The 20,145-nt window shown below is 38.6% G+C and overlaps 1 protein-coding gene across 1 annotated transcript in view; it reads left to right on the forward strand.

Annotated features, from left to right (window-relative positions):
• The first annotated feature begins 5,178 nt into the window (after positions 1–5,178).
• LOC121232871 (cAMP-specific 3',5'-cyclic phosphodiesterase 4D-like) overlaps positions 5,179–20,145 on the forward strand; it is a 294,635-nt gene continuing 279,668 nt past the window's right edge. Inside the window, exon 1 of the mRNA XM_041121360.1 lies at positions 5,179–5,315. Within this exon, the coding sequence (XP_040977294.1) occupies positions 5,251–5,315 (65 nt within the window). The 5' untranslated portion in view covers positions 5,179–5,250. The remainder of the gene's footprint in view (positions 5,316–20,145) is intronic.

Consider the following 20,145-nt stretch of genomic DNA (forward strand, 5'->3'; position numbering starts at 1 on the left):
CTTATCAGTCTTTTAGTTCTTCTTCAGGGGCACAGTTGTTAGCAAGGCATGCCTTGTATATACAAAGGATATCTTATTTCACAAGACCTTTGTGTTCTTCTTAAGTACATCATCCCCTCCCAACTTCTTGTGCCCCTCCAGCCTTCTTGGTGGCTGGGCATGAGAAGCTGAAAAATCCTTGACTTTAGACTAAACACTACTTAGCAACAACTGAAAACATCAGTGTGTTATCAACATTCTTCTCATACTGAATCTAAGACATAACACTATACCAGCTACTAGAAAGAAAATTAACTCTATCCCAGCTGAAACCAGGACAATATTAAGACTTAATTTTAGGCTTCCAGGGTTCTGTTTCTCCTGATACATTGCTAGTGTCCCTATTTGTCCTAAAGCAATGCATATTTGCTAGAAATTCCTGAATTTTTCACCCCAGTAAACAAGAAAAATGGTATCGGCTGTTGCAGGTTTAACTTACAATGTTAAACTCGAGTCTTATTAGACTACAGGGGCTTTTTGCTTTGTCTTAAAAAGGAAGATTGTGAATCTATTTCTTCAACTTGTATAGAACAACAACAATAATAACCTGGCACCTATTGCATTTTTTCAGCCTTTGATGTCCAAGTGCTTTTCAAGCAGCATGATGTGCATTATCCCTGTTTTACAAATGAGGAAGCCAAAACTCAGAATGGTTAAAAAAATTTTCCAGACTCTCAAGACAATGTTCCCAAGCATGGAACAGAACAATCAGTCCTGTGCCTTGTTCCCTAAGCTATGCTTTTTCCAATTCATTTTAATTTTCAATTTTGTGTAATGTAACACTGGTTTCATTCAATTACTTACCAATTAGAAGATGAGTAACTAAGATGCAAGCATCCTCAAAGTGGGTTGAATCCTGTACACATTTTATTATTGGTGTTTTAATTAATTCTATATCTTTTCTTCCTTAGAGAGCTTGACTATACAGCCAAAACCTCAGTTGACTGATACATGCAGATTAAAAATATTCCTGCTTTTCTTGTTGTTTTTATTATTAGTGTATGTAGCAGTACTGAATGGCTCCATCTTTTATTATTTTCCTTATCTTAAAATCTTTTTTTCCCTTGTTTTCATTACGCAATCAACTCTTTTTTCCTTACTTTCATTATGCAATCAACACTTGCCTTGTGATGGCATACCAACAAGAGCTCAGTTAGAGAGCAGTTTTGTTCTCTTTTTTTTATTCCTGTCACCCTAAAAAAGGATTCAAAAAAGGGAAAGAAATACTATTTTTAAACTTACAGAATTACATGTACAAATCAGATGCTACAAATTCCTGTTGCATGTCTCAAATAAATGTTTATATTTATGTACAATATATGTACTATGCATACATCTATAAAACCATGCACATCTGCTTATAAGCATGCAGTTTACAATAATGAATATGCTTATATTTCTCTTCTTTATAGTACTTTAAATATATATCTGTACATAATTTATATCTTGGCATTTTGGATTTAATAACATAAAATGCAGTAGCTCTTACTCATAAAATATTGTTCGGGGAAAAAAGAATGCCTCCAATTAACATAAATACATTTTCCATCTTCTGACATGTAAGTCTTAGCTCTTATAATGAAGTTGGATCTGATACTGTGATTTCTTATGTCTGAGAAGTTTCATTTACTTCTCTTGCTGATGGCTTCTTACTGGCTATTTTAACAAATATTCATTGATATCACAATTTTCCACTGCTATCAGAGTGGAATGGCCATTTCTCTCTTCTCTTAATTTCTTTCTCCCTTAATTTCTCACACTGTGAGAAATTGAGAGTTCATATTATTTGACCCCATACCAAGACCTGGGACCTAAAATAAATTCTCCGTCATCTTCCATGAGTACAGTGGACTGGTATGCTCCTATCTTTATTTAAATCATTGATAAAACTGCCATTTATATTAATGGTAACGCAACAGGCTTTATATATGAATTAGAAGCTATTGTTAACTGCAAAATCTGTTCTAAACGTTTCCCTAGAAACTTCTCTAGAAAAGGTTTGTCTTTCTCATACTGACTGTCAAATCCCTGGGTTCCCTTCAAAAATCTTTTCCCACTAATGGAGCCGAGAAATCACAGACACATTGTATTGTTCTTGCTTTGTACACAGCTTGCAAGATACCAATCCAGATGAAAAATTAAGGTTTTTTGATTGCTTATTGTTGCTCTTTTTTATTCCTCATTTTCTCAAACTCTACTTTTTTTTTAGCTTCACCAAAGTCAATTTTTTAATTTGACATAAAACTAATATTCCCTATAGGACTGTGAGCTCTCCATCCTACTGATACATTCTTTTTTGCAGGAAACCTATGCTTCAGGTCGCTACCTGAGGACAGGCTCTGATTTGACCTCTTGGAATATGGTTGCAATACCCTAGTCATCTTGTTGCTAATTAATATACATTTCATAATGGTATTTGGTCTGAAATTGGCAAGCACTTCGAGAGCAGGGGTTTATTTCTAAGGAGCTGATGAAGGAGACCAAAAAAGAAAGCATGTTAGCAATAGGTGTTAGTATTTACCTCTGTTGGTGATCTGTATCTCCATCAGACATTTTTTTTGAGTGTTTCTAAGTACCTATAACTACAGTGTATTTATATTGTATAGTAATATTTAGTATATAAATATACTACAGTATGTTTATAGTTATATTTCTATTAACTACAAGTTAGAGGCAGCATCTTAACTGATATGATTTTGAGAACAAACCATCCTGAGATATCTACTGTGTGGCACAGCAGAAATAGTCCTTGGATATTCCATTCTAGTATGGTATTGTGACACCATTTAGTCAAAAGATTGCTTTTTTAAAATTTTATTTTCTGTTCCTTCATTGATATGGGAATAATGTTGATATTTATCAATAACAAATAATCAGGTGAACTTAAAAAAAGTTTTAAAATGGCCACCTATTCTGTAATAGCCCAGCACCTCTATTTCATATGGTTTTTGTTTTTCTTCATGACCAATCCCATCTGTTTAAGGAATAAAAAAGATTCACAACATGGTGCCTGATTTATGTCCACTACTATAGACATGTGACCTGCACAGTGATAGACCCAACTGTTACTAAAGGTCCCATGACTGTATGACCCTTTGAGCTAAATTTATCACAGATACTTTTTCCACTCTTTGAGATTAACTTTTATGATTCCACAGGACTCTTACAAAAGGTCCTGTGTTAACCACTTGTATTGGCTTTGTGTGGCAAGGTTTTGGTAGCGAGGGGGTTACAGGGGTGGCTTCTGTGAGAAGCTGCTAGAAGCTACCCCTATGTCCAACAGAGCCAATGCCAGCCGGCTCCAAGATGGACCCGCCACTGGCCAAGGCTGAGCCAATCGGCGACAGTGGTAGCACCTCTGTGATAACATATTTAAGAAGGGAAAAAAGTTGCGGTGGGCACAGAAACTGCAGCCGGAGAGAGGAGTGAGAGGAGTGAAGCTGTGCCTGGGAAGAAGGGAGGGGTGGGGAGAAGGTGTTTTGAGATTTGGTTTTATTTCTCATTACCCTACTCTGGTTGATTGGCAATAAATTAAGTTAATTTTCCCCAAGTCGAGTCTGTTTTGCCCATGACGGTAATTGGTGAGTGATCTCTCTCTGTCCTTATCTCGACCCACGAGCCCTTTGTTATATTTTCTCTCCCCTGTCCAGCTGAGGAGGAGGGGGGGGAGTGATAGAGTGGCTTTGGTGGGCACCTGGCCTCCAGCCAGGGTCAACCCACCACACACCCACTAGGAGATATTTGAAAGATAGGTGCCAGAAAACATGAAGAACAGAATGCTTAGCAAGAAACCTTTTTAATATTCCTTCTGCTGTTGTGGAGTACTTTATTTGCAGATGACTGGCACAAGCCTCCAGGGCAGTTAGGATCTTTCCTGTTGATACACAATGTAGTTCATAATGCATTTTATTGTACTGTTATAAAAAAAAATGCAAAGGTTCTAAAGAGCTTTACACACTTTATGCACATTCCTATTTGATTAATATTTTATATTTTAATGCATAGCCTGTTTATCATGTTTTCCTTCCATTTGCCAAGTCTATATAAATTTTAGAAATACAATTTTTAGTGCTTGCTTTCATTATTAACCTAGCTGTACTACCATCAAAAGTAATATGCTGCAACACTTGTAAAGACCGTACAAAAGAATGGCTATTATGCATGTAACTACTTGTTGAGCAATAACTCTGCACTTTCAGTTTAAAAACAATACTAACTCTTCTAATGCAGAAATTGCAAAATAAGCTTACACTAATATTTCCTAAAAGGAATTAACTTTCAAAGCTTTTATGATAAGTTTTTGGCTAGAAATTATAAATACAAGTTTGTTTGCAATGCATAAACAATGTATTTATTATAACAGGAAAAGATCTCTTTCTGCAGTACAGTATAGTGGACATCATGTTAGAGTTCTTTAACTGAGGTATTTTGTCCTTCAGTGATTTAATAACAATAGCTGTCTTTATGTGTGTTTGACTTTAACAGTCAACAAGGATTTTTATTTTTGCTTAACTACCCCACAGTGTTTTGAATGTCTTTCAGACAGGCAGTACTTTCTGTTTTGTGAAGTTAGACAATAGTACTTATTCACAGTATCTAGGCAAGGATTAGGAGAAAAGGAAAGGGAAGAATTAAATTTCTAGGTAAGACTTTTAGTTAGCTTGGAATGAAAAATCTTTGTTCCTTTCTTTACTCCACAGAGATTAATTTATCTAGCATGTCTCTAAATGGAAATTCCCTGCAAACTCACTAATGTTACTGTAACTTACATTCATCTTTTCCTTTCATTTGTTATCCATCAGTATTGTTCTTTTTTTTTTTTTTTTAACGTGATTGACCTTTTAAACCTGTTGTGAATAAACTGCAAGAAAGAGATAGAGACTCTTTTCATCTGCCTTGGTTCCCATGGGACCTACAGGGAGAAGAGATTCAAAATAGACGAGTTCCTCCCAGGGCAATACAAGACAGAAGAGAAAAGCACTGTCATTTCCGAACAGCACAGTACTAGAGTAAATTCAGCGTGAAAAAGGAAGGAGTTGCAGCAGATTAGAATTCTTCCTCAAGAGCCTGGATTATTACAGGAGACAGATTTAAAGGGTTTTAAAAAACAGAGGATTTTAAAAAAATACTTTGAAATGGAGTACTTTGAGAATGAGCTTTGTAAGGACAACTGATGTTTGACTGCTAGAAATACTGAAGGAATTTTTCAAAATGAGCATTGTTATGAAGCCAAGATCCCAATCTACCAGCTCCTTAAGGACTGCCGACGCAATGTGGTAATGTGTTTGGTTTTTTTCTTTCAAGCTCCCCTTCCTATTATGACACACAGACATGTCCCAAGAAAGTCACAGGGTTTAATTTTGATTTGATAGATTTTCCATGATTATTGAAGATGTTCAGCTGCTGAGTTTCACAATTAACAGTAAGAAACAAAATTATTTAGCTTTTTCTTGTACAATACTGTGTATTTTTTTTTTTTAAATGAGAACCCACTACATACTTTTTTTAACCCATTACATACATTTTTCCCATTCAGTAGTTGGGTTCAGTCCTTGCACTTACAGGTACTTTCTGAAAAATCTTCAATAGATTTATTTCAGGAAAAAGTTATAATATAAAGCTTGCAGTTCTGGAGGCTGGAGGGTAAAATGAAGCTATGGTTTGCGTGATCTATTTTGGGATACTTACATGTAGTTTTGCTGCATAAATAGATTGACTAGTAGACTCCTCTTGTTACTGATTTGTCATTAATTTGTTATTAGTTAGAATTAATCATATTTAGTTTTAATATTTTAGCAAAATCACATGTATGTTGTATTTTATATATTTAACCACCAACCAGTGTCTGCTGTGAAATCCCCTGTATAGCCCCGTATCAAGGCCGGAGAAATTGGCTAAAATCGTCTAGTAGGAACATTTAGAACTTAGATAACAAGATAAAGAAATACCTGACAACGGGGTGGTGTAAGAGTTGTCAGTACGTTACCTGACAACGGCCTGTTTGGAACGCAGCGGCCGATCCCTAAGGATAGAATGTGCAGTACAAGGCTCCTGGAAGGTCCCTGGCTAGAGCCGTTAGAGATAACCACATAGCTACTGTCAAAAGGATGGATTGCACCTGTTGCCATAACATTCATGAAGAAATCATGAACTCTAGACGAACTTTGCTTCATTATAATACCAAAACACACCTCCTGGTCAAAAGCTACCCGCCTCCAAGACTTACCACGCCTCGGAGAGACCTTCACTACGCCTGAGTAAAAGATATTCACGTATGCTAATGATTTCCCAAAAATCTAATGAATATGTATAACTTTTCTTGGAAATCTAATGAATATGTATCGATAAGTCTTAATATAAGGTGTATTGTTTTGAAGACAGGTGTGCGTGGTTTGTGAGAGGACTCGCCCGCGCACCCGGCCGTCAATAAAGAAGTGTCTGCTTATCTACACTAAATTGGTGTTGATAAGTTCTTCATTCCGAGCTTTTCGGTAACACTCTCCTGGGAGGAGACAGACTTTATAATGGCATGTGTGAGACTGTGCTGTGTTATGCTTCATGCGTTTTCCCTCCTATCAGAGGCTCAGAGGAGTAGAAGCAGATTGTAATAGTGATCTGTGTGTATGATTTTCTTGCAGATTTTTTCAGTTATAAATCAGCAAAGTTCTATCTTTTGATTAATTATTTTTTCTTGTGAGAACTTTATGCTTTATATAGCTTAATAGTCACAGACAGGACAATTTTCTGTTAGGTATGCAAAATAAATTTCCTCTTCTCTTTTAATGTCCCCCACATTTTATTCTCCATGTTTTTAATAAAACCACCATCATTTTTATAAACACATAATAGATTAATTCTTCAGGGCTATATTTAACTGGTACAAAATGATGTATTTTAAAATATAGCCTTTGTTTAGAAATAAATGGCTGATGTGTTACTGTGGGATAGACTAATAACTAAATACATTTCTTTATGAGAAAATATATCAAGTTAATATAATTGAACATTAGCCTATTAAAAGCTTTATGTTTCTAATAGTCTTGGTTCTGAGTTAAAACTATGTCAGTACTACCATTAAAGCAGTTAGTAATTTTTTCCAGTTTTCTTTTACTAAAACCATCGTGTAAAAGAAAATGAAATAACTACACTACTCTAAAGAGTAGTCCCAGTTGTTCTCAGAAACTGCTAAGGAAGAGTTTTGCTGAAATAACTGTAGTAAGTAGTGGCTCTATATCTTTATTAAAATGTAATAAAGCTATAAAATATCAGTGAACTATATATTGGTAAACTGTTACACTGTGCAGGGTGTCTCCAAGGTAGTGAGCTAAACCATACATACCTTAATTATTATGTACAACTATGCAAATAAATCAGTATCTTTCTGCTTAATTCTTCGGCCTTTCAATTATTTCTTTTTTGACTGCTTCCATTGATCCTTGCAGGAAAAAAAGAAATTCTCTAAAAGAAAAATATCCTCGTAGCTGATACATGCCGGCTGATTTGACCACCAAGTATTCTATCTAAAAAATCTGCCTGTCTCCCTTTTGTTGCCGACACTTTTAGTTAGAACATTGATCTGGTAGGTGAGAATACCTGTTCTAATTGTGAATTGAGAGTCCTCTGCTACCCTGCCATTTAGAAACATTACCTGAGCTCGGGAGGTGGCTCTCAGGGAGATCCTTGGTAGCTGACTAGATAAGGTACATGCTGTTCTCTGGCAGCGTGGAGCAAAGCCAGGCAAGCCCTGCCCCAGGCAGAGACTAGATGGAATCTGAAGTGCAGAGGGAGGAGAGAAGGGGAGGAAGGCGCTGGCCACTCCGCACTGAGCTCAGCTCCTGGCAGCCTCCGGGGAGGTGTCTGCTCAGGCCAGCCCACCCTAGCCACACTGCAGCCCCACCCGACCAAGCAACCTTCATGGTGGGTCTGAGCAGGACCAGTTTCCAAATTGTTACCTGATCAGAAAGTAACTCCTGAAACACACAAAGTATGTTTAGAGAGGAGACATTGCTTTATTCTGCGCAGGGTGCAAGGTGGAAGATTTCCACAAATCGAGCACACCTACTCAGGTTTTTAGTTGATATTTATACGCTACAGTTAAAACACCACGCCTATCTAATACATATGTTCCGCCTAGCTATTGCATATTCATTATGTTGAGCAAGCATGACGCATTGTTCTCTTGAGCAATCATCCCAGAGTCTTCTACGCCTGTGCGGGGGTCTCCGGTGGTCTTCGGGGTCTTCCGTGGTCGTTTGGGGAAGAATACCCCTACTCCTTTTGTCCTTTTATGGTCATGGGTCATCTGAGGACACCAGGGTCTTTGTTTCTCTTGCCATCCCCTCTGTTTCTCAATGCCGAAGGAGGATGTATGTCCTTAATTAGCAAGTCTGTGACTCTAAGCATCCTCTATTGTAAGCAGAATCTTAAACTAGATAAGCTTTACCTTGAGTACACATAATCTAAACAGTCCTTGAATAGCAAACATACCACACTTCTCATGTTTTAGGTTTTTTTTCTTTAAACTATCACCACCACCTTATTTGTTAATCAGTCTTTTGAAGGCTTGAGGCAACAAAATCACGGGCATGACTTCACTTGGTGTTCTTAATCACCAAACTTAGTTGTCTGTGGGTTTGTCCCCGTGGGTCAGTGCTGCTCCCTGCAGTTCTGTGGGGCAGAATAGCAACACTACAGTCTCACAACAGTATTAAACAGCACCAAAATGCTTAGGCACAAGAAACATGATAAAGTCAGCAGCACTGATGGATGTTTAGACCAGGAGGTAGGGAGAGCTGCAAAATGTAATTCTCCTTTCTTTATCTGTTAACATAGCAATCCTGCTGTGTGTTGGAGGAGGAACTGGGGGGAAGGAGAAGATGGGAGAGTGTGAGAAGAAAAAAAAACCACAGAGGGTTTTGTGGGGCCCAGGACCACAGGGACTGACAGGGTTGTACTGTAGTATAGATATCCCTCTTGCAAGGGTTTGAGAGAAATGGTCCCGGGATATCCTTGCATTGCGGTTTCCCATGTGAATAAAGTTCCCATGAAGAACAGAAACCAGGCTCCCAACATGCTGAGACCAGTGAGAGGATGGAAGAGACTTAGACAAGTCAGAGAAACCTCTGCTCTCAGTTCCCTGAAATCGCACTCACTCTCTGACCAAAAGATGCAATAACATCAGAGTGTGTGATATTCTTTTCAGTATCAATATTACAAAGCATCCAAAGGGTATTACCCACTGGTAGTGTGCAGAGGTGCACCAGCTAGCTCTGAGGAGGCACAGATGAGCCCAGGCTGTGCTGATGCTTCTTTCCCCTTGCAAAGTCAGCTTGGTCAGGGCTGGCTGCTACTTAGTACGACAGTAGGGTCTGTAGGCAAAACTGTTTCTGATACACCTTGGAAAATTTCATCTGACGTTATAATGACAGAAGTTGGGTTTCATGCAAAATAAGAAGGTGACTTATTTAAGGATTATTACCTGTTAAGTTAATGCTGCTCAATTCTGCCACTCATTCCTACTCATTCCTAACTTCGGGATGTGACTGTGAAGTGTGGTTGTGAATCAGAACTTTTCTGGGGAATAGTCTAGAATGAATAAATGATGGTACAGACTTTTCAGTGACAGACAATTGATTTGTCTTGTTATTCCTCAGAAGAAATAACAAAGTAGTAAGGAAATTCACTGTAAAGTAAAACCTTAGCTGAGATAGGAGTATATGCATTTAAATGAGAATACGACTCCACTTTCTTGACTATTTGCCACTGAACAGTAGAGCAGCAGTGTTCCACAGAAAATGTAATATTTCTGTCGTTGCTTTTTTATTTTATTTTGTAATGAGGGAAAAGTTTGAACTTATAAAAAAGTACTATTTTGAAGGAACTGAATTAAAATTTTGGAAGTTTAAGAGAGGAACCGACAGTAAGTCAAGCAAGTAGCTAGGGTTGTTGGACAACAGCTTACTGGCTGAAAAAGGTGATCAGATTTTAGAACTTCTTTATTTTTTCATGATACAGATAATTAGCCCAAAGAGCTAATAAGCCTCAGGAGTATTGTCAGCTTTTTGCCACAGTCCTTTCTGTAGCATACATGGTGTCTCTAGAGTGATAGTTATCTGTTTACTTTGTAGGTTGGCCTTCCTCTGTCTTTATTTATTTTTTTATAACATATGCCAATTCGCGCTTTCCTGTTTTTTGGAACTTACAGTTGGCTGATCTGCAAAGGGCACATCCCAGCCTCCCCGGTGCCCCTGAGAGCCAAGGCCTTCTATGATTCAGTTTGTGGTATTCTGTAGAACAATGTATCTGTTCTTATTTAACTCGAGAAGTGGGTGTTATTGCTTGTCTGCGATATCATAAAGTTCAGTAGATTGGAAATTGCTGAAGGATGTTGTTGAGTATGATTTTCTCAGTCTATAGTATATTTATAGATAAGTGGAACAAAACTGATCTATTGGATGAGCTTTTCATGACCGTACCCTCAATATATAGATCACAATAGGGATTATAAATAAAAGTTTTATTGAATGGAGACAAGAAAACACTTGTGGCCTGACATCAGTGGATAGTGTTGTTTCTGGGGCAGAAGAACTGAATAATGGGATGAGATCCACCTGGGCTGACCTAAGGTAGCTGCACTGGCTTCCCAATTTAAAGGTACCACAAAGTAGAACTCTGCCATGAGCGTGACCCAGTCTTTTGGTACCCAAGTCTTTGGCAGGAGGAAGCTGTGGCTATATCACACTGCTTAGAGACTGGCCATCCCAAAATAGTTCAGTTCCTTGGTTAATTGCTTGGTGCTAGCAAGCCTATTGCCAGTATAAAGATGATGAATATATATAATAAATGCTATTGAATGAGTCGTATACCTCTAGGTTATTGGCATCAAGCCTATATTTGAAGTAATTGCTGACTTTCAGACTGGGTATCCCAGTGCCGGGGAGATCAAGAGCAAAACCAGAGTATTCCTGAAGGAGTCTGTCTACAGGGCAGAGAACAGTATGTAAATATAACTGTGAATAATATTAACAGCATGCATACCACTAGGCTGTTAGAGAGTTAAGGTTTTGTATTCCTGTGCTGGATGAATCTTTTTTCTTCTCCGATATTATGATTGTTTGTGGGAGGCAAGTGCCTGTTGTCATTGTTGGAGATATTGCCTGTCCCCTGTTGCCATACCTTATGAAACTACTCTTGAATAAAAGAGGGTTGGGACCTCACGTAATTTTCAATTACACTTTTAGTAGTTGAAGATGTTGAATACAGTCCATTTGGAAAGCTCAAAGCAAGCCGTACAGTGTCCAAACTCATAGGGATGCTGAAGTACCAAATATCATATGCAGAATTGGGGGATTTCTGAATGCTGAACAAAGCCTGCAAGCTAAAAGTCTGACTTTGGTGGAATTCATAGCTGACTTCATTTAGAAAAACAGGCTTTCATAAGCAGTATGGGCCTCAAATCATGAAGACCATAGAAATTTGAGGTGGTATATGTGCTTTTATTTATTCTACCAGTGTCAGTGCTAATGAGGAAGCCTGCATAGTCAGCATTGCACTATTTTCCAGATTGTGATATGATAAACAGTGTTATTTTTACAAAATGAAACAGGAATAAATGCTATTTTCTCTAGTGAATTAAGGGTAGAGTTTGAGGAGATCAAGTATCCCATTTTCTAACAATATAAGAAAAGTCCTTGTCGTGGTTTAACCCCAGCCAGCAACTAAGCACCACGCAGCCGCTCACTCACTCCCCCCACACCCAGTGGGATGGGGGAGAAAATCGGGAAAAGAAGTAAAACTCATGGGTTGAGATAAGAACGGTTTAATAGAACAGAAAAGAAGAAACTAATAATGATAATGATAGCACTAATAGAATGACAACAGTAATAATAAAAGGATTGGAATGTACAAATGATGCACAGTGCAATTGCTCACCACCCACTGATCGACACCCAGTTAGTCCCTGAGCGGTGATCCCCCCCGCCCCCACTCCCCCCAGTTTATATACTAGGCATGATGTCACATGGTATGGAGTGCCCCTTTGGCCACTTTGGGTCAGCTGCCCTGGCTGTGTCCCCTCCCAACTTCTTGTGCCCCTCCAGCCTTCTTGCTGGCTGGGCATGAGAAGCTGAAAAATCCTTGACTTTAGACTAAACACTACTTCGCAACAACTGAAAACATCAGTGTGTTATCAGCATTCTTCTCATACTGAACTCAAAACAGCACTGTACCAGCTACTAGGAAGACAATTAACTCTATCCCAGCTGAAACCAGGACAGTCCTACTGGGCCTGACCAATGGTCTACCTAACCTAGTATTCTGTCTTCATCTGCAGCAACAGGAGAACATGAATGCCTGTCCAATTTCTGCAGTCCATTCCCATCATATTGCCCAGCATCTACTAGTGTTGTACTAGGGATGTTATAGGGTTCATCCTTGCCTATTCCCTCTAGAGTCCATCTATGGACCTGTTGCCCATGGATTTGTCTAACCTCTTTTTTTAATTTGCTGATAGTGTCTTCCTCCATAGCCTTCAGACAACCTTTCTGGCTCTGTAAGAACTTTTTTTACTGTGCTGTAAACTGGTGTCCTACTGGTTTCAAGAAGTGTCCCTTAGTTCTGTCATTGTGGCATTTGGTGAAAGATTCTGCATACACTTTATTCACTGACTTCATGATTTTGTAAAGCTCAGTCATAACCTCCTCATCCTTTTCCTGTAGAAATGGAAGAGTCGTAGCCTTCTTAAACTTTCCTAATAAGGCTGCTGCTCCATCCCTTGGTCGTTTTAGCTGCTGTTTGTTGTATTTCCTCAAACACCATTGCATCCTCAAAATATAGAGACCAGACTGTACACATTACTCAAGACATGCGCTAATGTGACGGAAAAGGACTTAACTGCAAGGTTCAAGCAAACGACTTGAACTTCACTCACAGACTTAACTGCAAGGTTCAAGCAAATGATTTATTTGAACTTCACTTACAGACTTAACACACCACTATTGCAGGTCCGACAGATACAATGGAGGAGTGCACTACTGCAATTCTTTAAGGCAAGAGTAGTACATTATTACAACCACAAGCAACTCTCAGACAACCACAAGCACACACGTGTTTACAAACTTAAAGCATAAACAATATTCACTTACCCCTCCAGGTAAGGGCTTTCAGTCCCAGGGAAGTTACCTCGACCGGCATCCTGATCAAGGAGGGGAAGGGTCTCCTTCACAAGCCAACTGTATAGTTGGAGAAGTGACTCCCCCATTTCCAACCTGAATCTTAGAGTTTTTATCCCCTGACTTGTGGAATGGTGTGTATGTCTATGTCTGAGTGGATCATGATATATGCCTAAATGGATTATGTATATCTGAGTGGAGTTTCCCCTTATCTTTCCTTTGTTGGTCTGTGATTGTTTGAATACACAAGGTTGTCATTTGAAACTGAAGCTGAAACCCTCCAGGTTTTGGTTTTTTTTTACCTTGCTTCCTCAGGCAACTGAATAGTGGTTGGATTGAGACTCAGGGCATACTATTTGTTAAGGGATTTCAAGGCTCAGTTCAGGTTTTGGTTCTTTGAATGGCACAGTGTGGTGGGTTGACCCTGGCTGGAGGCCAGGTGCCCACCAAAGCCGCTCTATCACTCCCCCTCCTCAGCTGGACAGGGGGGAGAAAATATAACAAAAGGCTCATGGGTCAAGATAAGGACAGTTTAATAAAGTGAAAGCAAAGGTCGCGCGCGAAAGCAAAGAAAAACAAATGATATTATTCTCTACTTCCCATCAGCAGGTGATGTCTGGCCACTTCCTGGGAAGCAGGGCTTCAGTACGCGTGGTGGTTGCTCCAGAAGACAAAAATGCCTCCCCTTCCGTCTCCATTTACTTAGCTTTTATATCTGAGCTGACGTCATATGGTATGGAATATCTGTTTGGTTAGTTTAGGTCAGCTGTCCTGGTTATGTCCCCTCCCAAGATCTTGCCCTGCCCCAGCCTGCCATTGAGGGAGGGGGCAAAAATGTTGGGGAGACAGCCTTGATGCTGTGCCAGCACTGCTCAGCAGTAGCCAAAACACTGGTGTGTTATCAATACCTCTCTAGCTACTAATGCAGAGCACAGTTCTATGAGGGCTGCTATGGGGAGAATTAACTCCATCTCAGCCAGACCCAATACACACAGCCACTGCCCTGTTTAGTTTAGGGTTTATCAGACAACCCAGGGCTAAGCTGGCTACACAGCTCCCCGTGAGTCGAGTCGTCTCTGCAGAGAGACAGGGCCTCAAGGCAATCCAAGGCTGGGTCACTTTTGTAACCCCCCCCATGAGTCACCTGTGTGCACTAGACATGGTGAAACTTGTTTGTGAACTATGAGCCGGACAATCCACACACACACATACCAATGTTTTTAAGCAGGGGTAAAATTAGGCCTGCTTTTTTCTCAGTACCTTTGCTGATGATGCCCAGTATGCTGTTAGCTTTTTTGACTGCCACTTCAACTTGATTCAGTGATTTTAGAGAATTGTTTTACTGTTTTTTCTTGCCAATACAATATTTTGGCATGGTCTCATCTCTGCATTTTTTTTAGAACAGAAGTATTAGACTTGCCAACATAAAATCCAATTATTTAAACGAGAATGTGATAAGAACTGCTGTCTTGAAACAATAAATGTTTTTTAAACAAACAAAAATATTGCAAACCATGCCAAAGAGAACAACAAATGGCAAAGTTTGACTCCAGCAAAGAAAGGGCACTTCCTCAGAGACATCTTCTTTCAAGCTACATCCAGAAAAACATACATATTCTTTCCCTGCTGCATGCAAGTGCATGATGTAGTTCTCTGCCACTCTTTTTAGTGTACAAACAATCTACTCTCAATTTTCCTGAAGATACAATCTTGTCTTTACAGCACAGTTCATTCTCACACCTTCTCCCTGTGCACATATGTAGATTATCAGGTCATGGACAAAGCTCTGTTCAAATGTAACTGGGCCATGAGGCCAGTGGGGATGATGCGCTTCAGTGTCTATCCCTAGCATTACATAAGGGAGAGGGCAGCAAGCTTCATGGGCAGCTCACTTGACAGCTGTCCTGGTTTCAGCTGGGATAGAGTTAATTGCCTTCCTAGTAGCTGGTACAGTGCTATGATTTGAGTTCAGTATGAGAAGAATGTTGATAACACACTGATGTTTTCAGTTGTTGCTAAGTAGTGTTTAGTCTAAAGTCAAGGATTTTTCAGCTTCTCATGCCCAGCCAGCGAGAAAGCTGGAGGGGCACAAGAAGTTGGCACAGGACACAGCCAGGGCAGCTGACCCAAAGTGGCCAACGGGGTATTCCATACCATGTGACGTCACATCTAGTATAGAAACTGGGGGGAGTGGGGGCGGGGGGGATCACCGCTCCAGGACTAACTGGGTGTCGATCAGTGGGTGGTGTGCAATTGCACTGTGCATCATTTGTACATTCCAATCCTTTTATTATTACTGTTGTCATTCTATTAGTGCTATCATTATCATTATTAGTTTCTTCTTTTCTGTTCTATTAAACCGTTCTTATCTCAACCCATGAGTTTTACTTCTTTTCCCGATTTTCTCCCCCATCCCACTGGGTGTGGGGGGAGTGAGTGAGTGGCTGCGTGGTGCTTAGTTGCTGGCTGGGGTTAAACCACGACAACAGCTCAGCCTGAATGACCAAAAGCCCATTTACAGCTGGCTCAGCTGAGTATAGGAGGTAGCCCAAATCTGGATCAATATTGAGATGCCTTGATAGAAGTCCCCTCCCTTTTATTCCCTTCCATTACACCATGGCTGAATTAGCTAGTTGCATTTTTTTTTTACAAGATGAGGGTCATGTTTCTTCCAACACAATTTCCTGAGAAGCACAATTACAATGTAAGGCATTAGAGACAGGATTCAGCTCACCTAAAGATAGATGTCTGCCATACCTGAACTAGTAACCTCATACTCTCAGTGGAGAGAAATACTTGCTTTCAGGATATGATTTATATCACCTATTTTAGATGTTTGCCTCAGGAGGAGATGTGCTCTTGATGTCACTGATTTTATCAACAAAACCTCTGCTGAATATAAATAATATATATAAATGGAATCTAACTTGCATATGGGCACCTGCAGTGTGCACATTTAACCAGATTAATTCATTCTAATGCCACTAACTTAGCTTATGATGAATACATAGTTTAATATTTCATAGCTGTAGCATTATTTTATAAGGAAAGTATTTGTATAAAACAAAGGAAGTCCAGTACAGAATATAATGTGTTGGAACACAGCAGCAAGAATAAACCAACTACTTAGGCTGAAAGTAATACTAAAAGAACCTTGTGCTCAAAGTGTGGTCAATTCACATACATGAAGTCACTAAGCTGTGATGTCATCATTCTGATGGCAGCACAAATGACTAAACCTCGTTACTGTGATTTCCATCAGATTTCAGCTCTGGTGGGTTTTAATTCAGACTAATATGCACTAGAGTAAGTTTCTTAAGTCATGTTACAAAACACACAATATAGGTAGAATTCTGCACGCCTTTATGTGTTGCGGTTGGTGATGCTGTGAAGATGTGTGCATGTATGATTTAAATAGGTATATGACATGGCTATAGTATGATCTGATATGATCTTTTAAATTTTTTTCTTTCATCAGAAATTATGAAACATTTTCAAACTTACATATAAAAAGAAAAAAGAGTGCACAGCTTTAGAAGCTAAATGGCAGAGACTGATTTTGCTCATCTGACCTCTGTTTCGAGGATTCAAGAAGTACAGAGAGAAACTGATGACTTCTTAAATTTGCTGCTTCATCATTTCATTTGCTCGTTCTCTATGGATATTTAAGAAAGAGTTTTCCCCTTCTGTGAAAGAGTTAAGCATTAAAAAAAAAAGGAAGACGATTGCTTCAGAAGTATAACTGTCTTTTTTTTGGTCAGACATCTCAAAATAAATTCAGCACAGATCAGTTGAAAAATTTCATTTCAGTAGTTACATTATGCTTTATTTCAATTTGACCATTTAAAATTGTTATTTGAATCAACTATTTGAATACAAAATCATGTCAAACTAGAAAAAAAAAGGTTTTATTTTTATGAAAAAACTGTTTTGATAATTTCGAAATTTATCCTTAAATTTATTTTAATGATAATAATTTTTTTTGTGAAAAGTTTCAGTTTTGGTGAAATGATATTGTTCAATTATCAACACTGTGAAGAAATTCCCATGTGTAATTACATAAGACCCTACAAACAAATAGCTCCATAATTCTCTTGCAACTGAAAAAGAAGTTATAAGAAAAAAAAAAAAAAGATATACAAATCTAATCCATTAGGAATCAGGCTATGTTTTCCTTTGAATAGCCATAACAAGTTTCAAAGAAAGAAGGACATAGCTGATACATACATAGAGTGTAAGACAACACATGGCCAAAACTTGCATGTTGGTGCCAGCTGTGGTGCTCTAGGAGCTGGTGGGATGATGCTGTACTGAGGCCAGTTAGCCCTCTGCCACAGTGATGTGGCTATGCTGCTTTCTTAACTCCAATGATTAACTCTACACAGTGTCATACTACATCTCATAGCTGCTGCCAGCATCACAAACATCAGGACAGATTCCAGCAAGCTCTTTTAGGAAATTCTTTCCAAGAGGTATATATAGAAAAAAACCAGCCAATTGCTACAAAAGCTCCTTGGCTGCTGTTGCCCTGAAGCATTCCCTACATGAGATCAGTTATATAAGATCATCTTCCTTCCTAGAGCTTTATATTCATAATCATCTTTATTGTCTCATAAATTTCCATATTTAGTGATTTGAAGCTTGTGTGCAGTGCTTTTGTTTGACATGTGATGTTTCCTTGACTTAGCCAACACCTATTTTCCTCTTGTCATACCCCTATACATTTGCCTTATTATCCGGGGTCTAACTCTGTAGCTAGGGTTTACTTTTATGTCCCCCCCTTTTTTCTTTTGCACTTTTTCTATCCTTCTTATTTGCATTTAAATCTTCCTTTCCAACTGAGTTTGAAATAGCCTTCCTCGTTTGAATGTCATGAAAATTTGCCTTTGTGAGGCTGCAACAAAACAGTTATTTTCATAAAGTTAACTTCATTTCATGAAAAAAATCCCATTTGGTTTCAGTTTTTGCCTTCAAAACTTCCAGATATAAAATAGGTATTTATACACCTAAAACTGAGCTATCGCATAATTGCGTTATTGCAGCTTTCATCCTTCCTTGTTCAACCTCTCCTACACTGACACCCTTATTGCTGTATCACAAATCCAGTTATGTTGTAAACAACTTAATTGTTTTAGTTTGTTTGCATTTTAAATGTGTGATGCCTGTAAACTTGGACAAGTGTACTTTTGTGGATGTGCATATATCTACATATATCGTATATGTTAAATACTATAACTTGCAGTTTCCTCTTTTGTGTCTCTGTATTTTCCAAGTGTGCCAGGTGTGCTAAAAATTTGAATTGGCCCTCACAAGTTATGTTTCTTCATATTTAATGTGAGAAGCCACAGTGTGATAAAGTCTGTATGCCTTATAGTGTATATGACAAAATGAAGTGCATTGCACTTCCATAAAGTGACCCCCTTTGTCTTAACAGTTTGTAGTCTTACTGCTATCATCTCAAGCCATCCTAAGGTGTGTCTGAATTAAATTGTATGTGTAAATACTCTTTTCTTTTTCCCATCATAACTTTTGTTTTGGTCAAGTCTTTTTCATTCATAAAAATGCACCTGCTCCTATTATTTTCCACTTGGCATAGTTACAGACATTTTTATATGAACCCAAGTCTTATAGTCATGTGAAATTCTCACATTTAAAAATATAAGATTTAAGGATGACAGAAAAGGTTGTAAATTTGAATTCAAAGGTTCAAAAATTAAAAGCTGAAAAAAAGATCTGTTATTTGTTTTTAAAATCTCACCATTTTAAAGACAATCCCATAATTCCGGGATACTTACATTTTGTTGAATACACAAGAGAAAATTTAAGAAACATTTTTGTCTTATATTCAGATACACAAGCTGTATACCAAAATCTCCATGTGGGCAAGGACTATAAGAAACAGAGCCCTGACCAAAGTAGGGGATAGTAATATCTTCCAGGAGTTTCACTCCTCTACTGGAGCTAGGATGGACTACACAGTTTGGTCCCAGGCAACATTAACCCCAACAGGTATAGAAGTCATGCTCCCATTGGCAAGGTGCAATCACTCCTCAGCCCATGGGCTTGGACAACCCTCCCGCTAGGTATAAAATACATTCACAACGTGGGAGATAGATAGATTTAAACTGCTTGTGAGACACAAATTTTCACCCATGCTTGTATAGTCAATAGAGAAAATGGTGGTCTAGAGGGCTGTTCAGAAAATCAGGAGTGACACCCTAATACAGGCAGGTGCTCCCAGCTTTCCTCTGAGCCATCTCCCCAGGGACTGCTGGGGAACCTGGCTTCCACGTTCAGACATCTGTTCAAATCTGTGCTGTAAATCTTCCCTCCATGATTTATAAATAAACCTTTTTTTCAAGTTTTGCCAAGTGGTGTCGGCAACTTTTTAGAAAACAAAAAACATCTTTTTGTTTTGTATATTTACTTCTTATTCTTGATTCACGTGTATATTTACTTTTCATGTTTTGCATAAAGATGGTATGATAAGGCCTTTATCTGCCGGGGTTGCAACATACATAGGAAAAAGGAAATACGGAGGAAGGACATCTGATAGACTGAAATGCCATTTCACAAATGCTAGATAGATCTTGTCCAATTCCTGTGTACAGTTTTTCATCATTTTCAGTCTGTTATGTCTGAAACTGCATAAAAATTTGTCGGCAGCTATAGCCCCATTTTGTAGACAGAAATCTGATGAATTAAAGATGAACATTTGAAAGTTAGCAGGCCTGCACTTGCAGTAAGAGTGTAAGACAACTAAGCTAGCTCTGACAGACTCAATAATGGTAAAATGAAACATGTTCATTTATGACAACTGAAAATTTACAACAAATGAAAATGTTAAGTCACAAAAGAACAACAGTAACATCAGTACATCTCCTAGTAGATGTTCTGGTTATACTCATCAGCAGACATTTTTCAGTAGTAGAAGCCA

Source organism: Aquila chrysaetos, assembly GCF_900496995.4.
Source record: "Aquila chrysaetos chrysaetos chromosome W unlocalized genomic scaffold, bAquChr1.4 W_unloc_1, whole genome shotgun sequence".
In the NCBI taxonomy this organism is placed as follows: Eukaryota; Metazoa; Chordata; class Aves; order Accipitriformes; family Accipitridae; genus Aquila; species Aquila chrysaetos.